The sequence below is a fragment of the Penaeus vannamei genome, chromosome 22 (genome assembly GCF_042767895.1).
Source record: "Penaeus vannamei isolate JL-2024 chromosome 22, ASM4276789v1, whole genome shotgun sequence".
NCBI classification, from domain to species: Eukaryota; Metazoa; Arthropoda; class Malacostraca; order Decapoda; family Penaeidae; genus Penaeus; species Penaeus vannamei.
The window spans coordinates 25,144,575-25,167,074 of record NC_091570.1 but is presented as its reverse complement, the minus strand read 5'-3'; the positions used below and the strand labels follow the sequence as shown (position 1 = coordinate 25,167,074).

Below are 22,500 nucleotides of genomic sequence, written 5' to 3'. Positions count from 1 at the left end.
TATCTATGCTGGCACTGAATAGGTATCATGAGCCAGGACGTTGCCGGTGACCTCACACCAAGGAAGGAATTTTAAGACCACAACGGCTACCTTCCGAGAATGTCAGGCGGGCATAGCTGCAGGAGCACATAAGGAGCGTGTTAACAGTCCGAGTGCCCTGAGCGATCTGATGGAGAGAGGGGGTGAGGTAGAGAGAGAGAGAGGGGGGGTGAGGAAGAGAGAGAGAGGGGGGGGTGAGGAAGAGAGAGAGAGAGGGGGGGGGTGAGGAAGAGAGAGAGAGAGGGGGGGGTGAGGAAGAGAGAGAGAGAGAGGGGGGGGGTGAGGAAGAGAGAGAGAGGGGGGGTGAGGAAGAGAGAGAGGGGGGGGGTGAGGAAGAGAGAGAGAGGGGGGGGTGAGGAAGAGAGAGAGGGGGGGTGAGGAAGAGAGAGATAGAGGGGGGGTGAGGAAGAGAGAGATAGAGGGGGGGTGAGGAAGAGAGAGATAGAGGGGGGGTGAGGAAGAGAGAGATAGAGGGGGGGTGAGGAAGAGAGAGATAGAGGGGGGGTGAGGAAGAGAGAGATAGAGGGGGGGTGAGGAAGAGAGAGATAGAGGGGGGGTGAGGAAGAGAGAGATAGAGGGGGGGTGAGGAAGAGAGAGATAGAGGGGGGGTGAGGAAGAGAGAGATAGAGGGGGGGTGAGGAAGAGAGAGATAGAGGGGGGGTGAGGAAGAGAGAGATAGAGGGGGGGTGAGGAAGAGAGAGATAGAGGGGGGGTGAGGAAGAGAGAGAGAGGGGGGGGGTGAGGAAGAGAGAGAGAGAGGGGGGGGGTGAGGAAGAGAGAGAGAGAGAGGGGGGGGTGAGGAAGAGAGAGAGAGAGGGAGGGGTGAGGAAGAGAGAGAGAGAGGGGGGGGGTGAGGAAGAGAGAGAGAGAGGGGGGGGGTGAGGAAGAGAGAGAGAGGGGGGGGTGAGGAAGAGAGAGAGAGAGGGGAGGGGTGAGGAAGAGAGAGAGAGGGGGGGGTGAGGAAGAGAGAGAGAGGGGGGGGTGAGGAAGAGAGAGAGAGGGGGGGGGTGAGGAAGAGAGAGAGGGGGGGGTGAGGAAGAGAGAGAGAGAGGGGGGGGGTGAGGAAGAGAGAGAGAGAGGGGGGGGGTGAGGAAGAGAGAGAGAGTGGGGGGGTGAGGAAGAGAGAGAGAGAGGGGGGGTGAGGAAGAGAGAGAGAGAGGGGGGGGTGAGGAAGAGAGAGAGAGGGGGGGGGTGAGGAAGAGAGAGAGGGGGGGTGAGGAAGAGAGAGAGGGGGGGTGAGGAAAGAGAGAGAGAGGGGGGGTGAGGAAGAGAGAGAGGGGGGGGGGTGAGGAAGAGAGAGAGGGGGGGGGTGAGGAAGAGAGAGAGGGGGGGGTGAGGAAGAGAGAGAGAGGGGGGGGTGAGGAAGAGAGAGAGAGGGGGGGGTGAGGAAGAGAGAGAGAGGGGGGTGAGGAAGAGAGAGAGAGAGAGGGGGGGTGAGGAAGAGAGAGATAGAGGGGGGGGTGAGGAAGAGAGAGATAGAGGGGGGGGTGAGGAAGAGAGAGATAGAGGGGGGGGTGAGGAAGAGAGAGATAGAGGGGGAGGTGAGGAAGAGAGAGATAGAGGGGGGGGTGAGGAAGAGAGAGAGGGGGGGGGGTGAGGAAGAGAGAGATAGAGGGGGGGGGTGAGGAAGAGAGAGATAGAGGGGGGGGTGAGGAAGAGAGAGATAGAGGGGGGGGTGAGGAAGAGAGAGATAGAGGGGGGGGTGAGGAAGAGAGAGATAGAGGGGGGGGGTGAGGAAGAGAGAGATAGAGGGGGGGGGTGAGGAAGAGAGAGATAGAGGGGGGGGGTGAGGAAGAGAGAGATAGAGGGGGGGGGGGGTGAGGAAGAGAGAGATAGAGGGGGGGGTGAGGAAGAGAGAGATAGAGGGGGGGGTGAGGAAGAGAGAGATAGAGGGGGGGGTGAGGAAGAGAGAGATAGAGGGGGGGGGTGAGGAAGAGAGAGATAGAGGGGGGGGTGAGGAAGAGAGAGATAGAGGGGGGGGTGAGGAAGAGAGAGATAGAGGGGGGGGTGAGGAAGAGAGAGATAGAGGGGGGGGTGAGGAAGAGAGAGATAGAGGGGGGGGTGAGGAAGAGAGAGATAGAGGGGGGGGGTGAGGAAGAGAGAGATAGAGGGGGGGGGGTGAGGAAGATAGAGAGAGAGGGGGGGGGGTGAGGAAGATAGAGATAGAGGGGGGGGGGTGAGGAAGATAGAGAGAGAGAGGGGGGGGTGAGGAAGAGAGAGAGGGGGGGGATGAGGAAGAGAGAGAGAGAGAGAGAGAGAGGGGGGTGAGGAAGAGAGAGAGAGAGAGAGAGAGAGAGGGGTGAGGAAGAGAGAGAGAGAGAGAGAGGCGGGGCTGACGAAGAGAGAGAGAGAGAGGGGGGGGGTGAGGAAGAGAGAGAGAGAGGGGGGGGTGAGGAAGAGAGAGAGATTGATTTGATTTGATAATATTTATTTACAGAACAGTGTACATGCCCTGTAAAAAGCCAGGGTAAGATGCTACCGCATCTATCCAACTGGCTATGCTTATATTTATGTAAAGGGCTATTAGTCAAACATTAGTTCTACATGCCTGAAGGGCGGTGTCATTATGCATACATTATTCACATATCATCTAGTTGGTAAAAAACCTTTTATATCCCTAATCATATCGAAGACAAGACCAGTGTCTATGATAAAATTAATATAATCAATAAGTGCTGGTCTCTGGACAGTGCTATTTGATTGATAGGATGCAGTTTTTGAGCAACAAAGTAAGTAATGTGTAAGATTATGCGACTTGGGCGCCTTGCACATTTTGCATTGGTGATATGTAACTGGCTTTGCCTCCAAGACTGCATCCTGTACATAATGTATAGTGTATTGATACCCTATGCGTAGCCTGGTTAGCGTGACCTGCTGTCTCCGAGACAGTCCATCGTAGTATTTATATGGTTTGTCAGCATCACATGACCTGACAATACTATCATAATGCCAGATGGTACCATGTCCACTTTTCTTCAATTTTTCAGAGGGGGGGTGAGGAAGAGAGAGAGAGAGGGGGGGAGAGGAAGAGAGAGAGAGAGGAGGGGAGAGGAAGAGAGAGAGAGAGAGGGGGGGGGGGAGAGGAAGAGAGAGAGAGAGGGGGGGGGGAGGAAGAGAGAGAGAGAGGGGGGGGGTGAGGAAGAGAGAGAGAGGGGGGGGGGGTGAGGAAGAGAGAGAGAGAGAGGGGGGGTGAGGAAGAGAGAGAGAGAGGGGGGGGGTGAGGAAGAGAGAGAGAGAGGGGGGGTGAGGAAGAGAGAGAGAGAGGGGGTGAGGAAGAGAGAGAGAGGGGGGGTGAGCAAGAGAGAGAGAGAGGGGGGGGGGTGAGGAAGAGAAAGAGAGAGAGAGGGGGTGAGGAAGAGAAAGAGAGAGAGGGGGTGAGGAAGAGAAAGAGAGAGAAGGGGGTGAGGAAAAGAGAGAGAAGGGGGTGAGGAAGAGAGAGAGAGAGAGAGAGGGGGGGGGGGGTGAGGAAGAGAGAGAGAGAGAGGGGGGGGGTGAGGAAGAGAGAGAAAGGGGGGAGGGTGAGGAAGAGAGAGAGAGGGGGGAGGGTGAGGAAGAGAGAGAGAGGGAGGGGTGAGGAAGAGAGAGAGAGGGGGGGTGAGGGAGAGAGAGAGAGAGGGGGGGTGAGGGAGAGAGAGAGAGAGGGGGGGGTGAGGAAGAGAGAGAGAGGGGGGGTGAGGAAGAGAGAGAGGGGGGGTGAGGAAGAGAGAGAGGGGGGGTGAGGAAGAGAGAGAGAGGCGGGGGTGAGGAAGAGAGAGAGAGAGAGGGGGGGTGAGGAAGAGAGAGAGAGTGGGGGGGTGAGGAAGAGAGAGAGAGGGGGGGGTGAGGAAGAGAGAGAGGGGGGGGGTGAGGAAGAGAGAGAGAGGGGGGGGTGAGGAAGAGAGAGAGAGGGGGGGTGAGGAAGAGAGAGAGAGGGGGGGTGAGGAAGAGAGAGAGAGGGGGGTGAGGAAGAGAGAGAGGGGGGGGGTGAGGAAGAGAGAGAGAAAGGCAGGGGAGGGAGAGAGAGAGAAAGGCAGGGGAGGGAGAGAGAGAGAAAGGCAGGGGAGGGAGAGAGAGAAAGGCAGGGGAGGGAGAAAGAGAGAGAGAGGAGGGGTGAGGAAGAGAGAGAGAGAGAGAGGGGGTGAGGAAGAGAGAGAGAGGGGGGGTGAGGAAGAGATAGATAGAGGGGGGGTGAGGAAGAGATAGATAGAGGGGGGGTGAGGAAGAGAGAGAGAGAGGGGGGGTGAGGAAGAGAGAGAGGGGGGGGGGTGAGGAAGAGAGAGAGGGGGGGGGGGGTGAGGAAGAGAGAGAGAGGGGGGGGTGAGGAAGAGAGAGAGGGGGGGGTGAGGAAGAGAGAGAGAGAGAGAGAGAGAGAGGAGAGTGAGAGAAGAGAGAGAGAGGGGGGGGGGTGAAGAAGAGAGAGAGGGGGGGGTGAGGAAGAGAGAGAGAGAGAGAGAGAGGGGGGGGTGAGGAAGAGAGAGAGAGAGGGGGGGATGAGGAAGAGAGAGAGAGGGGGGGGTGAGGAAGAGAGAGAGAGAGTGGGGGGGGGGTGAGGAAGAGAGAGAGAGAGAGAGGGGGGGTGAGGAAGAGAGAGAGAGAGGGGGGGGTGAGGAAGAGAGAGAGAGAGGGGGGATGAGGAAGAGAGAGAGAGAGAGAGGGGGATGAGGAAGAGAGAGAGGGGGTGGGGTGAGGAAGAGAGAGAGAGGGGGGGTGAGGAAGAGAGAGAGAGGGGGGGGGGGTGAGGAAGAGAGAGAAAGAGAGAGAGAGAGGGGGGGGTGAGGAAGAGAGAGAAAGAGAGAGAGAGAGGGGGGGGTGAGGAAGAGAGAGAGAGAGAGGGGGGGGTGAGGAAGAGAGAGAGAGAGAGGGAGGGTGAGGAAGAGAGAGAGAGAGGGGGGGGTGAGGAAGAGAGAGAGAGAGAGAGGGGGGGTGAGGAAGAGAGAGAGAGAGAGAGGGGGGGGGGTGAGGAGAAGAGAGAGAGAGAGAGGGGGTGAGAAGAAGAGAGAGAGAGGGGGGGGGCGAGGAGAAGAGAGAGAGAGGGGGGGGTGAGGAGAAGAGAGAGAGAGAGGGGGGGGTGAGGAAGAGAGAGAGAGGGGGGGGGGGTGAGGAAGAGAGAGAGAGAGAGAGAGAGGCGGGATGGGGGAGAGCAAGAGAAAGAGAGAGAGAGAGAGAGGCGGGGGGGGTGAGGAAGAGAGAGAGAGTGAGGGGGGGGTGAGGAAGAGAGAGAGAGAGAAAGAATGGGGGGGGGGAGGAAGAAGAGAGAGAGAATGGGGTGGGGGAGGAAGAGAGATAGAGGGGGGGGAGGAAGAGAGATAGGGGGGGGGGGAGGAAGAGAGAGATAGAGGGGGGGGTGAGGAAGAGAGAGAGAGAGAGAGGGGGGGTGAGGAAGAGATAGATAGAGGGGGGGGGGAGGAAGAGAGAGAGAGAGGGGGGGGGGTAAGGAAGAGAGAGAGAGAGGGGGGGTAAGGAAGAGAGAGAGAGAGAGAGGGTGAGGAAGAGAGAGAGAGAGGGGGGGTGAGGAAGAGAGAGAGAGGGGGGTGAGGAAGAGAGAGAGAGAGGGGGGGGTGAGGAAGAGAGAGAGAGAGGGGGGGGGGGGCTGAGGAAGAGAGAGAGAGAGAGGGGGGGTGAGGAAGAGAGAGAGAGGGGGGGTGAGGAAGAGAGAGAGAGAGGGGGGGGTGAGGAAGAGAGAGAGAGAGAGAGGGGGTGAGGAAGAGAGAGAGAGAGAGGGGGGGTGAGGAAGAGAGAGAGAGAGGGGGGGAGGGGGAGGAAGAGAGAGAGAGAGAGGGGGGGTGAGGAAGAGAGAGAGAGAGAGGGGGGGTGAGGAAGAGAGAGAGAGAGAGGGGGGGGGGTGAGGAAGAGAGAGAGAGGGGGGGGGTGAGGAAGAGAGAGAGAGAGAGGGGGGGGGGGTGAGGAAAAGAGAGAGAGAGAGGGGGGGGGGGGTGAGAAGAAGAGAGAGAGAGAGGGGGGGTGAGGAGAAGAGAGAGAGAGAGGGGGGGTGAGGAGAAGAGAGAGAGAGAGGGGGGGTGAGGAGAAGAGAGAGAGAGAGGGGGGGTGAGGAGAAGAGAGAGAGAGAGGGGGGTGAGGAAGAGAGAGAGAGAGAGGCGGGGGGGGTGAGGAAGAGAGAGAGAGTGGGGGGGGGTGAGGAAGAGAGAGAGAATGGGGGGGGGAGGAAGAAGAGAGAGAGAATGGGGGGGGGGAGGAAGAAGAGAGAGAGAATGGGGGGGGGGAGGAAGAGAGATAGAGGGGGGGGGGAAGAGAGATAGAGGGGGGGAGGAAGAGAGAGAGAGAGAGAGGGGGGGGGGGAGGAAGAGAGAGAGAGAGGGGGGGTGAGGAAGAGATAGAGGGGGAGTGAGGAAGAGAGAGAGACAGGGGGGGGGGTATGGAAGAGAGAGAGAGAGGGGGGGTAAGGAAGAGAGAGAGAGAGAGAGAGGGGGTGAGGAAGAGAGAGAGAGAGGGGGGGTGAGGAAGAGAGAGAGAGAGAGGGGGGTGGGGAAGAGAGAGAGAGAGAGGGGGGGGTGAGGAAGAGAGAGAGAGAGAGAGAGAGGGGGGCTGAGGAAGAGAGAGAGAGAGAGGGGGGGGGCTGAGGAAGAGAGAGAGAGGGGGGGGGGTGAGGAAGAGAGAGAGAGAGAGAGGGGGTGAGGAAGAGGGAGAGAGAGAGAGGGGGGGGTGAGGAAGAGAGAGAGAGAGGGGGGGGGGTGAGGAAGAGAGAGAGAGGGGGGGGTGAGGAAGAGAGAGAGGGGGGGTGAGGAAGAGAGAGAGAGAGAGGGGGGGTGAGGAAGAGAGAGAGAGAGGCGTGGGTGAGGAAGAGAGAGAGGGGGGGGTGAGGAAGAGAGAGAGAGAGGGGGGGGGTGAGGAAGAGAGAGAGAGAGAGGGGGGGGTGAGGAAGAGAGAGAGAGAGGGGGGGGTGAGGAAGAAGAGAGAGAGGGGGGGGGTGAGGAAGAGAGAGAGAGAGGGGGGGGGGTGAGGAAGAGAGAGAGAGGGGGGGGGGTGAGGAAGAGAGAGAGAGAGAGGCGGGGTGAGGAAGAGAGAGAGAGGGGGGGGTGAGGAAGAGAGAGAGAGGGGGGGGTGAGGAAGAGAGAGAGAGAGGGGGGGGTGAGGAAGAGAGAGAGAGAGAGAGGCGGGGTGAGGAAGAGAGAGAGAGAGAGAGGCGGGGTGAGGAAGAGAGAGAGAGAGAGAGGCGGGGTGAGGAAGAGAGAGAGAGAGAGAGAGAGGGGTGAGGAAGAGAGAGAGAGAGAGGGGGGGGGGTGAGGAAGAGAGAGAGAGAGAGAGGGGGGGGTGAGGAAGAGAGAGAGAGAGAGGGGAGGTGAGGAAGAGAGAGAGAGAGAGGGGAGGTGAGGAAGAGAGAGAGAGAGAGGGGGGGTGAGGAAGAGAGAGAGAGAGAGAGAGAGAGAGAGAGAGAGAGAGAGAGAGAGAGAGAGAGAGGGGGGGTGAGGAAGAGAGAGAGAGAGGGGGGGGTGAGGAAGAGAGAGAGGGGGGGGGTGAGGAAGAGAGAGAGAGGGGGGGGTGAGGAAGAGAGAGAGAGAGAGGGGGGGGTGAGGAAGAGAGAGAGGGAGGGGTGAGGAAGAGAGAGAGGGAGGGGTGAGGAAGAGAGAGAGGGAGGGGTGAGGAAGAGAGAGAGAGGAGGGTGAGGAAGAGAGAGAGAGGAGGGTGAGGAAGAGAGAGAGAAAGGGGGGGTGAGGAAGAGAGAGAGAGGGGGGGGTGAAGAAGAGAGAGAGAGAGGGGGGTGAGAAAGAGAGAGAGGGGGGGTGAGGAAGAGAGAGAGAGAGAGGGGGGGTGAGGAAGAGAGAGAGAGAGGGGGGGTGAGGAAGAGAGAGAGAGAGAGAGGGGGGGTGAGGAAGAGAGAGAGAGAGTGGGGGGTGAGGAAGAGAGAGAGAGAGTGGGGGGTGAGGAAGAGAGAGAGAGGGGGGGGGGTGAGGAAGAGAGAGAGAGAGGGGGGGGGTGAGGAAGAGAGAGAGAGAGAGGGGGGGGTGAGGAAGAGAGAGAGAGAGGGGGGGGTGAGGAAGAGAGAGAGAGAGGGGGGGGTGAGGAAGAGAGAGAGAGAGGGGGGGGTGAGGAAGAGAGAGAGAGAGGGGGGGGTGAGGAAGAGAGAGGGAGAGAAAGAGAGAGGGGGGGAGAGAAAGAGAGAGGGGGGGAGAGAAAAAGAGAGGGAGAGAAAGGCAGGGAGAGAAAAAAAGAAAGAGAGATAGATAAGCAATCTCTGTCCGATAAGCCAATAGCACAGGGCTTACAAGATTTGGTGCCAAACGTTGTTGGTCGACAGTTTGTCAACGGAAAAATGGATGAGAAATGGTCTGAATGGGTTAATGTTTATTACAGTTAGATGTCAGGATCACCTTATTACCTTTATTGCCTGCTGTCAGGGAGAAGAAAGTGTCCCATATTGAAAAAGGGCAGATTTGTAGAATACAGAAAAATGAAGGATAAAGGAGTTTGCTGTACTGAAATTGAAAATTTTAATTTGCTGATTCCTTTTAATTGCATGTATTATTGACTAAGTATGGGATTATTGAATTTTTCACTTAAACAAGTAATACCAAATTATAATATTTCATAATTTTGTTGTGGTTGCCTGAAGCACTTTAATGCCTTGTTTCATCATTTCAGGCATTGGCATGGATGCAAGTGTAACTCCACTACGTCATGGTGGCCTTTCTCTTGTTCAAACCACAGACTTCTTCTACCCTCTGGTAGATGACCCATACATGATGGGTAAGTTCTTTCCTGCCTGAGAATGAAAGGAACAACATTACAGGCACAATTATCATTGTGCCTGTAATGTTCCTTTCATTTTTTTATTTTTTTATTTTTGTTCTTTTTTCTTTTTTTCTTTTGTTTGTGTATCTAATTTATAAGATGTGATTATAAAAAGAGTAATAGGCTATTTCTTGTTTCAGGTAAAATTACTTGCGCTAATGTTCTTAGTGATCTTTTTGCAATGGGTGTAACTGACTGTGACAACATGCTTATGCTTTTGGGTGTCTCTACAAAAATGACAGAAAAGGAAAGAGATGTTGTTGTGCCTCTTATGATGAGAGGGTTTAAGGTATAGTCTTAATGTCCTGTTTTTTTGAAGAGCTATTTTTATGTGAACTATGATGAATTATTTGTATTTGATTGAAAGTTTCATTCAAAGATGACCTAAGAGATAATATTTTTGTTGTATGAAGAGTTTCAGAAAATTTGCAGCACGTCTTCAAAGTTATACCTCTAATTTTCAGGATGCTGCTCTAGAAGCTAACACATCTGTGACAGGTGGCCAGACTGTGATGAACCCCTGGTGTACCATTGGGGGTGTTGCTACAACTGTATGTCAGTCCAACGAGTTCATTGTGTAAGTGTGGTGGCTGTTTTGTACATATCCAAATGGACCAATAGTATATTGCTGCAGCAGTAGTATTTTATCCATTAGCTCATTTGATATTCATAATACATAAAATTAAATGAGTATAATGATACTAGTATGGTTGCCTGGTGGTCTTTTTCTTTTTCTTTTTCGGTCAAAATCCTTTGATGAAAGTAGGATGAATTGTTCTCCTGTTTGACATCTTTTAATCCATTGATGATGGGATTTCCTTTCACCATATGGAGAGAGACTTACACTTCATGCAGCTATTAGCTTGAACAAAAATTTGGAGTGCAGGAAACATGTATTTATCTTGCTCTCTCCACTTTTGCTTGTGGCATTCACAGTTTTTAAAGAAATTAATCTAAAAACATACTATCAGCCTTCTTTGGAAGGACATAGCACTGAGAGCAGGCTTTGACAATGTATGGATGGATACTTGCTAACCAGTATTTGGGCCTGGTTCCCCATGTCATTTGATGCCGGCTTAAATAGGTTAAGGGATTAACTAAAGAATTTTGGAAATAGTGCAGTTGTGGTTGTGTGAAAATTATATGCACAAAATTAAAAGTAATTTTCCCATTTAATGAAAAATATAGATTTATTTTTTGTTTATTATTTTTGATATCTAGTTGCAGTGATGCTTGGTGTATAGGTTACCTAAGGTTTACATAGGAAAAAACATTAAGATACTTTTTAATCCTAAAAGCTTAAACTTTTTTACAGGGAAATTTGTGTAGAAGTGTAGGTCTAGGGAAATTTCAGACTTTTATGCCAGTACTGTCTTTTAAAAGGTATTAGAATTAGTAACTATTCTTTACCTATCCTGAGGTAACCTTTTGGTTTATAGAAATATCTGATATATGTTCCCCATTTAGGCCAGACTGTGCAGTTGTTGGTGATGTTCTGGTGCTTACAAAACCTCTAGGAACTCAAGTAGCTGTTAATGCGCATCAGTGGTTAGATCAGCCTGAGAGATGGAATCGCATCAAACTTGTCGTCTCAGAAGAGGACGTTCGCAAAGCTTACCAGAGAGCTATGGACTCTATGGCCCGTCTCAATAGAACAGGTATGTGCAGAATGATATTCACTGTTTGTTTTGAGCTATGTTTTGTATTAGAATACTTTAGGAAAGAATGTTAATAAAATGCTATGTTATGGTAATCCTTCCATAGTATTTCCATGATTTTTTCATTTTAAGTAAAGTTAATAAATATTTTTCTCTTTAAAAATTATTAAAACATCTTATTTTTGTATGTTGATTGAAGTGAATTAGATGTTAACCCATTGGATCAAAGTGGTTGTGGCCTACACGAGACTTGGCCTGGCCTTACTAGAGTGGGGACTCTCCTGAATGTATTGTTTGTAAAACCAGCCCACAAGAACACTCATGTGGGGTATCAAGACTCCTTGTATCCCCATTGCAATGTTGATCTGTATGAGTGTTTACCAGCACACTCGAATGCTACCTCTGGTTGGTGACATGAAGTCGCACCAGAGGTAGTTACCCGCCAGCCGCCATTCGAGATAGGTGTCCGTAGCTCCTGTTATTTCTCTAAATAAATTTATACACGCATACCTGCGTTTGCTCTCATCACCTCCAGCTCCTACATGGCGCAGTGAGTAGGATGAGTACCGAGGATATTTCGGAGGTGCCTGTTAGCAACGAGGGCGTGGTATTTATGCAAGCAACCAGTGAAACAAAGGATGGGAGAGCTGACCATGTGCAGTCACCGGCCAGATCACTGGTGCCTCCTATAGCATTCCCTAGGCAGTTCTCACCCAGCCCTGACTTCACCCCGACCCCAGCAAGGACGGCTTGGCCAGTAGCTCAGAATCAACGGCCACCGCTCCCACCGGCAGGGCCAGGAGGAGCGACCGTTGGTATGTCGCCGTCAGCCTTTGAATCGAGGACCGTTAGTGTAAAGGACTACGGCAACATTTGCGGATGGATGCCGCCATTGGCCGCCTCCTACGTAAGACTCCTGTGCAGCGGCGAGGTACAGCAGCGTATTGACGCTCGTTTGAACAGGCAGGAATTCCGGCTACTATCGACCACAGCAGCAGTCGACACTGTAAGAAGTGTAGTGATCGGGCCTCGGTGTGTGGTCGGTGCATGGTCCGATTTTTTCACATACTCGCAAGCTCCTAGTGACACCATATGTGCATACCTATCGAAATGTCGAGCCATGGCAGGTGAGTGTAAATTCCAGTGCCCTAAGTGTCGATGCGACCGTAGCATGAAGGCAGAAGTGCTAAGGTGCATCCCCCACCTTGAGTCAGTGAATGACATAATTCGTATGTGTGAGGTAATAGAGTCTGCTGAAAAAGCAGCAGGTAGGAGTGCCGTTGGTAATGTGGCAAGTGTGTTGGCTACACAGGACCCGGTCATGAAGTCACCATCCCCCTCCCCGGACCCCACACATATTGAAGTAGCAGCGTCAGGCGCATCACGTCGACCTAACGACCAGCAATCTTCACGTTACACTGGAGCCAGACGTGGTCGTAAATGCTGCAGGCGATGCGGGGACAGTGACTGTCGAGGAGACCGCCAATGTCGTGCCTTTGGGGTTGTTTGCCGCTCGTGTGGACTTAAGGGGCACTTCTGGCGCCAGTGCCCAACCCTCACCCCAAAAGGCAGTGCTGTCACATCCAGTGCAGTGACAGTAGGGAGTGTGGACACATTGGCATCCTTGCCTGTTATAGTTGTCTGTGGTAACCTTCTCGCCAAGTGCTCGACCATGGCTGTGGCAGACACTGGCGCCCAGGTGTCCATGGCAGGGCACACATTATTGAACAATCTTGGCATCCTGCAGCACCAACTACAACCAGCACCTGTAGTAGTCAATCATGTTGCTGGGGGTGGCGAGCGTCTCCTTGGAAGCTTGATCTGCCAGCTTGTGGTGGGTCCTGTTACTACGAATGAACGCATTTTCTTTGCAAATGGGGTCGAGCGTCTCTACCTGTCTCTCGGAGCATGCAAGTCGTTATGTCTAGTACCGCCTGAGTTCCCATGCCACTCAGTATCTATCTGTTCGGTAGCACCCCTAGACATCCCACAGGTCCCAACACGTCCAGAGGAGCCACCTTACGAGCTGGTAGAAGAGAATGTGGACCGTCTAGAGAAATGGTTCCTAGAACACTTTGGGCGCACGGTATTTGCTGTGGGACGTGCACCCCTCCCAGAAATGCAAGGCCCGCCACATCACATCCACCTGTGTCCAGACTTACACCCACATGCAGTCCATGTCCCAGCTACAGTGCCACACCACTTCTACGATGAAGTGCGACAACAGTTAGATGATGATATCAAAAAGGGAATCATTGAAGCAGTACCTGCTGGTGAACCAACTGAATGGTGTTCACGAATGGTGGTTGTACCCAAGAAGGATGGAAGACCCTGTAGGACAGTCGATTTCCAGTGGCTCAATCAGGCGAGCATGAGAGAAACACCACACAAGGCCCCCCTTTGACCTCATCACTAGTGTGCCAAAGCATACCTTCAAGACTGTAGCTGACGCATACTCTGGGTACCATCAAATACCACTTGACAAGGAGAGCTGCAAATTAACAACATTCATCACCCCATGGGGTCGATTCAGATACTGTAGAACTCCCATGGGACATTGTGCTGCACAGGATGCATTTACTAAACGCCTCGATGACATAATCAGCGCTGTGCCCAGAAAGATGAAGTGTGTTGATGATACGCGGTTGTACAACGGGAGTATTGCTGAGGCATTCTGGCACACATATGACTTCCTGCTAAAGTGCATGGAGAATGGTGTAACCCTGAGACCAGACAAATTTCACTTCTGCAAAAGAAGCGTTACATTCGCTGGGTACGTTCTTGATTGGGAAGAATACCAACCCAGCAAGGACCTCGTCAGGAGCATTATGGAGTTCACAATGCCTACCCGGCCCACTTTAACCGATATCTGTGCATGGTTTGGTTTGGTCAACCAAGTGGCACCATTCCTGGCAGTGGCCCCCATCATGGAGCCCTTTAGAGAGCTCCTAAAGAAGCCAGTAGCGAAGTCGGTGTACTGGGACGAACAGCTGCAAGCCATATTTTCATCGGCAAAGGATACCATTGGACAGCTGGCTGCTGCAGGGTTACGCTACTATGACGTCTCGCATCCAATGGCCGCATTCACTGACTACAGTCGCCAGGGTATTGGATTTCTTGTCATGCAACAGTACTGCCAGTGTATATCTCAGGAGTCACCGCTGTGCTGCACAGGCGGGTGGAAACTAGTGTTGTGTGGTAGCAGGCACCTAACGGCTGCAGAAAATAACTACAGTACCCTCGAAGGGGAAGGGGAAGCCCTTGCTATCGCATGGTGCCTCAAGAAGGCGCGCCTCTTTCTACTGGGCTGTAGGAACCTCACATTCATCACCCACCACAAAGCTCTCACCAGAATTTTTGGTGATAAGGAACTGAAGGACATCAACAACCCTCGTATTTTGAACCTTAAAGAGAGGACGCTCATGTACTCCTTCCGTATCAAATACCTGAAAGGCAAGACAAACTGTGCAGCAGATGCATTGTCTCGGTACCCAATGCTGTTGGGCCACCCAGAGGAGTCTGATGAAGCCGATGATGAACTGGTGTGTGCAACCATAGTAACAGCTGCATCAGAAGCAGTTGAAGGTGATGGAGGGCGTGTTGTGGACATCCAACAGGTCGAAGAGGAAGCAGCCAAGGATGAAGAATACCGGTTGCTACATGAATGTGTGTCCAACGAGGGCTGGACTGACCGCAAGGATATGGAGCCGCTTGCTCTACGGCCATATTTCAGGATGCGTCGTCACTTGTCATGCCAAGGAAATCTTATCTTGTACACCAATGATGAGAAACAACCACGTCTGGTTATCCCCATGGCCCTCAGACGTACTGTGCTCACTAATCTCCACGCAGGTCATCAGGGTAGAGACTCTATGCTCCGCAGAGCATGCCAGTCAGTCTACTGGCCTTGCATTGATGCCGAAGTGGAACAGAAGCGGCACCAGTGCCAGGTATGTGAGACATGTGCCCCTTCCAACCCAACAGAAACACTCATGCCAACACCATCCCCCCAGTACCCATTTCAGCAGGTCGTAGCAGACCTGTTCCAGCTCAACAGCCAGAACTACATTGCCTATGCCGATAGATTGACAGGTTGGTTGGAAGTGGAACATCTACCAGGGGACACCACAAGTGCATGTCTCATAGTTGTCTTTAGGAGGTGGTTCAGGCGATTTGGAATCCCAGAGGAGCTGTCATGTGATGGGGGTACAAATCTTATCAGCCAAGAATCAAGGAGTTTTTTCGATGCATGGTGTGTGCGGCAAAGAATTTCGTCGGCTCACTATCCCCAGTCCAACGGACGTGCAGAAGTGGCTGTCAAATCCATTAAGAGGATATTACGAGGCAACAATCAATCTCTGGACACTGATGGCGCCGCTAAGGCCCTCATGCAATACCTCAACACCCCTCTACAGAACTCTAATGCTTCTCCAGCCCAGCTGCTGACTGGGCGTCAGCTAAGAGATGCCATCCCAGTAGACAGCTCGAATTATAGGGTCAGCGAGCAGTGGTCTCGGTTACTGAGGAGCTGTGAACGAGCCTTGCAGCAATTGGGATAAAATGCCTCATTAAGACACAACGTGTCAGCCCATGACCTCACGCCCATTGAACCAGGAAAACGCGCCCGTATCCAGAACCCCAGCAGCAGGCGTTGGGACTTGTTGGGCACCATTGTAGAGCTGACACTTGACAGTATTTGGTAAGGCTTGATGGCAATGGAAGAGCCACAATAAGAAACAGACGGCACCTCCGTCCTCTCATGAGTGAAACCCAGGCCCAATCACAAGACGGAGGAAGCAGTAATCCAGTACCCCCTTCCACCGCTGCAAGACCGAGACGCGTCAGACGTGCCCCGCAACATTTGAATGATTATATAGTTTATAATGTCACGGAATGAGGAACTACTCAGGAATCTTTCTTTTGTATGTGTAAAACACATGGATATTTTGTTCAATTTTATATTGCCTCTGTTTACTCTCACCGCCGTATATGTTCATTACACAAGCTTAAATGACTGCCTGTGTAATTAGGGGGGAAGTGTATGAGTGTTTACCAGCACACTCGAATGCTACCTCTGGTTGGTGACATGAAGTCGCACCAGAGGTAGTTACCCGCCAGCCGCCATTCGAGATAGGTGTCTGTAGCTCCTGTTATTTCTCTAAATAAACTTATACATGCATACCTGCGTTTGCTCTCATCACCTCCAGCTCCTACATGATCTCTCTTTCTGCCTAAGTAATCTTTTTCTTCTTTTTTCTTTTGCTATTTTTCAAGGTCTATATTTGTTATTTATTTTGTAATACCCTGCATTGCAAGTCACAGTGGTCAGGAATAGGATCCTCTTTGGAGCTGGTGCTCTTCAAGCCATAGCTCAGGAATGGTAAATTCTGCCCTTGTTTACTGGTAGAAATAATACAATAGCCCCTTCCTAAATGTCCATTGAGTGTAATCTGACTCCAAGAGTTTTGTGCACTCTTGACAAGTCATTCCTGACAGGAAGCTGAATTTGTCATGATGTCATAATTTTTTCCATAACAGGATAATCCCATCACTAGCCGAATTTTTTCATGACATGATGGACACATCAAGATCCAATGGGTAACCCACTAACGTTAGGTGTCCCACATGCGAGACACCAGAAAGAATAAACATAGCTGGGCGTCCCGCCAGTGTGACACTGTTTCGGGGCTTGCACTCTGACGCAGCAGCTGGTTGGGGCTGGCCGGGGGGCAGAGTCCGGGGCAGCCCCGCCCGCCTGCCCAGAATCTTTTATTTTCGGCTTTGAAATATACCACCGTTCATGGGTTAAGGAAAACATTGATTTTTGGATTTTTCCTTACAGTTTGTTAGCCATTCTACTCATATTTGAAATTGAATTTTGTTTTTAGGCCTTTTCATTTTGTCTTCAGGATTTCTGATTTCTTCAATGTCCACTCAAGCCAATAAAATTAAGGGATTGTTTTGTTTATGCTTTTTTTTTTTTTTTTTTTTTTAATCTAAGGAACATTTACTCAAACAAAATGCAATGTATTAAAAGTTATCTTATGTATTAGTTTTATGTATTATTTCATACATACATATATGATATATGTTTTGTAGATTTATGATTCAATAAGATGAGAAATTTGAAATGATCTCTGTCAGAAACAATTGATTTGATCCCCAGATGGGGGTGGGGGGGGGGGGGGGCAAATTGAGTTAGCTAGCATATAGTATAGGTACATGGATGAAGGAACTACCAAACTAATGATAAAAACCAGCTATAACTAGTTCTTGGGCAGCACACGCAAGACCCGCTAAATACCTGGGGAGGTACGTTGCTAATGAGCACCCAGGTACACACTATGTGAACTTTTGCTTGTTGCAATTGTGCATGCAGCATTTGATTACAACACTGCACATAGATATGAGTTCTTGAATGTTCAAAGAACACTTTTAACAATATCAGAAAAAAATATATTACTGATTTATGATGAAATATTTTGTGAAATATATCAAAAAAATATATATATATATATAATTGTGTCCTTTTACACATGAAGTATGCTTCCATCAAGAATCCCTGGTGATATAGTGTAGCTTACAAAGTGATCTGTATGTAGACCGAGTACGAAGTACTAATGTTTGAAAATAGCTGTATAAGTAAGGATTGAAATATTTCCGTTAGACTTCACTCAACACTCAATTTATTTGATCTTAAATTGGTTATTATCGCTGTAAAGGGCAATCCGATACTAAGGATACCTAAAAGTTGGATTTTTGAACTTTGGATGTATAAGCGAAATACTGATTATTTAAAAAAAATAAACACTCCGTGCGTCCCACCAGTGTGACGCTGTGTCGGGGTCGCGCTCCGGCTCAGCAGCGGGCCACGGCTGGTGGGCGGACAGACCCTGGGGAAGCTCCGCTCGCCGATTTTTGTAGCCGCCCGGATTTTTTTATTTTGGCTACAAAATGTACCCAGCGTGAGTGGGTTAAAGATGATATTACACAGTAATACCCGCTCTGAAATAAAAACTATATGGAATTTTGTACTCTTTTTATATGCACAGTCTTTGTCTAGAGTTGAAAAAGCTATCACCTCTGTTTTGTGCATTTCTGATAAAAATGTTATGTTTAGATGTTTAAATGTAGGTCTTAGGTACCATAAATTCTCAGAAATGTCCAATGACACCTAAGCGTCTGCATAATTTTATGCGCTTCTTAGTTAAGATAATGGTTGCAAATGGCTAGTCTACAACTCTACACTCGTTTCCCATGGCAATCTGTTACTATTGACAATTATCAAAGAAAACGGTTTGAGAGGGATAAGTAATATATTTTATGCCTTTAGCTATAAAAGTCGATGTAGGTCTACTAAATGAGGATGATTAAGGGGACCGTCTGGTCTTTTTTTGGCGATTTTCGCCCCTCTTTTCGAAATTGAATTAAATGCATTTTGAAGTAGTTCCTAGGCCCCCAGTTCTCCCCTGAAAATTTCAAGACCTGACCATTATTTTTTAGGTGTTAGCAACCATTTTTGATGTCGACTGAAATATTATTTTTTTCACCTTACCTTACAAAATCAGTAATTGTGACGCAATGATTAGAGATAATAAAAGAATTAGATTATTTTCTGAAAGCTTATTAAATTTCACATAAGGTGAGACCAACCTTCATTTTTTCGGAATTTGTAAAATCTGGAAAGTGGCCAAAAAACGATAATGAAATTTTTCATACAAATAAACAAACATGATATGCCATTCATAGGGTGTATTTTATTTTCTTTCTTTTCATTATACATAGCTAGTTTGATCTATGAGCAAAACATTTCGAAAATGTGTTCATAGCTTTCAGAAATAGAAAAACAAACAAACAAACAAGCGGAAGTAACAATATAAATAAACAAAGGTCATGGGGTACATGAAAATGATCTATATGTGCTTACATACCTTGTATACATATTTTTACACTGTAGTGTGCTCGTTTTTCATCTTTCACGGGAGACTGAGTGTGAAAAATGGCTACGCGGCCCTGTAGAGTTATACATGCTTGCTCCTCATAGGTAAAGAGAGCTGAGTCATTGCTCTTTGACACCCGGCTGCGCCGAGAAAAGGACGCTATGATTCCCGTTCAACTGGAGAAAGGTTATTCTTTCAACCAATATTATACGTTGTAAAACCCCATTAAAGTAACAATAATAGGTAAATAATAGATGATTATATCAATAAGTATTTTGCACATGATTTGTCATGCAAAATGTATAAATGGTAAATAGGAAAAAGATCACGATTATTAGGTACTTCACATTTTTACACATAGCACGTATTTTCAGTCCGATTTTAACGTATTATGGCTCATTTTATAGCTGAATAATACTTCTATTACATGCAGCCATAAGGATTTGCAATATTTTCATATGCTTCTTATCAAAGTGACTTATATTTTCAAAATCTCCTATTAGGGTACTTTAACAGTCACCTTCGGAAAATATTCACCCCCCAAAAAAAAAAAAAGCAAGGTCGACTTCTCAAAAATGGCTTCCGCATATTATAGTAGAAGGGTAGTTACAATGAGATATGAAATCAGAATGGCTGTATGATTTTTTTTGGATTTTTGAGAATTAAAAAAAAAAAGGTCAATGTAGGCCTATAGACCCCCCAGACCACTGCCACCACTCTACACTATACATAAGATTTTGAGAAACCATTACGTGCTGGTAATGTCCGGATGACTTCGGAATGCAGGTAGATGATAGAGGAATATGATATAGAGAGACTTTTCTTATATCTTATTTTGTTGATACAAAGATAGTCATGGAAAGATGAAGAAAACAAAAAAAGCTGATATCTTGGTACAACACCTTTGTTGGCGCAAAAGGTTTTTCAGACACAATTTTAGTCCAAAATAAAAGTTTTATGTCTCATTTTGTAGCTGAATAATAAATCAAGTGCTTGTTCAAGATGGATTTTTCAATTTTTGCCAGTGATTCTTGTAAAAATGACAAATGTGGTAAAAAAACATGCGAAAAAATAAAATCCTGATAGTCGGTAATTCATAAATTCACCCCCCCAAAAAAACAGTTGAAATCGAAAAAACTGTTTCGAACAAGCACTAGATCTAGGATGAATCTGTTAAAAAATCACATCAGAATGCATGTATAATATTTTCTGGATTTTAAATAATTTTTCCCATTTTGTCAATTTTCAAACTGAGAGCTTTGCAATTTTTCAGTTTTGACAATAATTCAAAAACTGTTCGGCCGATTTCTTAAAAAAAATTTACAACACAGGGATCAGGGGAGGGTCTAAACAAAAGGGTGTGAGTTTCATCAAAATCGGCAAGAAAAATTGAAAAGTCAAAAAATGAAAATGATAATGACTTGGTAATCATTGAATTGCAAAGTACACTCAACAAGCATATATATATATATATATATATATATATATATATATATATATATATATATATATATATATATATATATATATATATAAAATAAAACTTTAATAGATTTAGAGAAAAATAACAGAGATAATGAACTTTGGCAAGTTGCCAAAATATAAAACGTCATATCTCCGTTCTTTCTTTACATTACCATCGGTACATCACTATGCTTGTAATTTTCGTGCAATTCAAATGCAGTTTGTTGTTACTGCTAGAACCTCAGGGCCTTGAGGCCATGTAAATAGCTGATTTTTGAATTTTGCCCTTAATCAAAAAATATAAAAAATTTAATGCTGAAAAAAAACAGGACCAAAAATAGTACTCTGTCAACCAGTCCCCCACCCCCTCAAAAAAGGAAATTAAATAAATTGGCCATTTACACAGCCCTGGGCTAGCATAGATCTAACACATGAATTTTTTGTGGATTGGTAAGGAAAAAACTGGTCGGAGTGGTGATGTACCAAAGAAGAGGGGGGGGGGGGGAAGGCGTCCCCTTCCCTATGGGAGTAATATTATGAGACGAAGTGCAATTCTATGCTCAGTATTCTGCAAAATGAATCAATGAGTTATTTCCAACCATTGTTTTTTTTTTTATGATGATGAAATGAGTAGGGAAAGGTGATCATTCTCTGGGATGGTCCCCTTAGTAATGTTTTTTTATAATGATAAGAATCCTTAGGAAATTTATTCTTATAAATGGCACACTTAATTTCTGTGAAGAGGAAAGGGATGTAGATCATCATGATGGATCCTTTAACCCACTCACGCCGGGTACATTTTGTAGCCAAAATTTAAAAAATCCGGGCGGCTACAAAATCGGCGGGCGGAGCTTCCCCGGAGTCTGTCCACCCGCCCGGCCACGCGCCGCTTCTGCCTCGGAGCGCAGCTCCGAGACAGCATCACACTGGCGGGCAGCCCGACATTGTTTATTTTTCCCTGTGTCTCATATATGTGACACCCGAGACGAATGGGTTAAGTATTATGCCCAATTCATGAACATTTCATTGATGTCCTTTGATTTGATCTCATTTTTTGGAACATTTGCTCATTCTGAAAGTATCGGGTTTCAGAAGTTTGTAATTCCCAATGAAATTAATTCTTGAATTCTTTACTTTCAGCTGCCAGATTGATGCACAAATATAATGCTCATGGTGCTACAGATGTAACAGGATTTGGTCTCCTTGGCCATGCCCAAAATTTAGCAAGAAATCAGAAGAATGAAGTATCTTTTGTCATCCATAATCTTCCTATCATCGCTAAGATGGCAGCAGTTGCAAAAGCATGTGGAAATATGTTCCATCTTTTACAGGTATAATACTCATATTTCTCCTGTTCTATAGTTGATAGTTTGCATAGTTCAGCAAAAGTGCTTTGTCAGAATTTTAAAATTGGCAGTTGCAAAATAGTGGAGAAATGTCTCCTCTGAGATTTTCAGATCTTGTACATGAAATGGTCACAAGATAATTTTCTGCTTTTATCTGTGTCGTAAAACTATGAAGTGTATAAAAAGAAAAGTAAATGTAAACAGTAAAAAGTGCATTGCACAACTATAAAATAAAGCTTATATATATATATATATATGTCTGCAGACTCCCAAAACCTAGTTAGTTCTCGTCATGGGAGGGCTTAGGAGATGAGGACTAAGACCCATGTAGGGGAGACCCATGTAGGGGATCACCCCTACCTTGGGCCTCAGCCTTTGCCTCAACTAATTTTGCTTAGTCCTTCTCCTCTTTCCTCTTCCATATCTTCTTTATTCCCTTCTATCCTATTCCTAAGGTGTGAGAGGCATGCTGAAAGGATGAAAGGCTGGCTTTATGTCAGTCATGAACGGCCTCCGGGAGCCATATGCATGGTATTCCCTTGGTTAATTGCTTATCCTTTACCCCTTATGGGGACCCTGAGGGGTAGACCGTTTCTTTTCCCCAGTTTATTCAGGCTCACCATGGCCAATAATGGAGATTCTTTATCCTTAATAGGGGTATTGAGGCTTGCCCCTTCCTCAAATAGCCTATCTGAATTTGATTTTGATGGTTTTCCAACCCCTGTCCCTCCTATGACCACGGTTCAGACCACTGATACTAATCCCCCTCTTCGACACTTATGAACAACTTTAACCATTCCAAAACACCCACCCAGGTTATTACTTAACCTCTAGAAAGCATCCCGCCTTCTTCCCCTGCTGCACAGTATCTACCCCCTCTTTCTATATTACTCCTCCATTCCATGCCACCCTGTCTTTCTCTTGCCCTCATCCTTCTACTGCCTCTACCTCTGCAAACCTTCTGAGTACTCTCTTTGGCCACCCATCCAAACTTTGGCGCTCCACAGCCCGCTGCCCTCTATGTGCCCAACCTGGTCATGACCGTTCAAATTGCTCTGCTGTCATGTACATGTGCCAATTGTTAAGATTTCCATAATGTATTTTATAGGAGCTGCCCTGCCTATAAATTTGAATGTGAGGCAGCAGTCCTCAGATTTAAACTAAGTCTCACTCTTCATTGAAGCCAGACAGGCAGCATGATGACAAGGTTTTTCTCTCAACTTATTCCTAAACAGTCCTTTGCTCTGCTCCCCCACCATCTTCACAAGATGTTTCTGCATCTTCCCAGATATCTTTCCCCTATACCCTATCCCTACTCACCCTATC

General features: G+C 48.0%; 1 protein-coding gene across 2 annotated transcripts in view; it reads left to right on the top strand.

The window, feature by feature from the left end:
- Sps1 (inactive selenide, water dikinase) overlaps positions 1 to 22,500 on the top strand; it is a 49,533-nt gene that overhangs the window by 20,439 nt on the left and 6,594 nt on the right. For both annotated transcript variants that reach the window (XM_070136765.1, XM_070136764.1), the window contains 5 exons: positions 8,617 to 8,721; positions 8,907 to 9,055; positions 9,231 to 9,343; positions 10,234 to 10,424; positions 20,969 to 21,159. In XM_070136765.1, the coding sequence (XP_069992866.1) occupies positions 8,617 to 8,721; positions 8,907 to 9,055; positions 9,231 to 9,343; positions 10,234 to 10,424; positions 20,969 to 21,159 (749 nt within the window). The remainder of the gene's footprint in view (positions 1 to 8,616; positions 8,722 to 8,906; positions 9,056 to 9,230; positions 9,344 to 10,233; positions 10,425 to 20,968; positions 21,160 to 22,500) is intronic.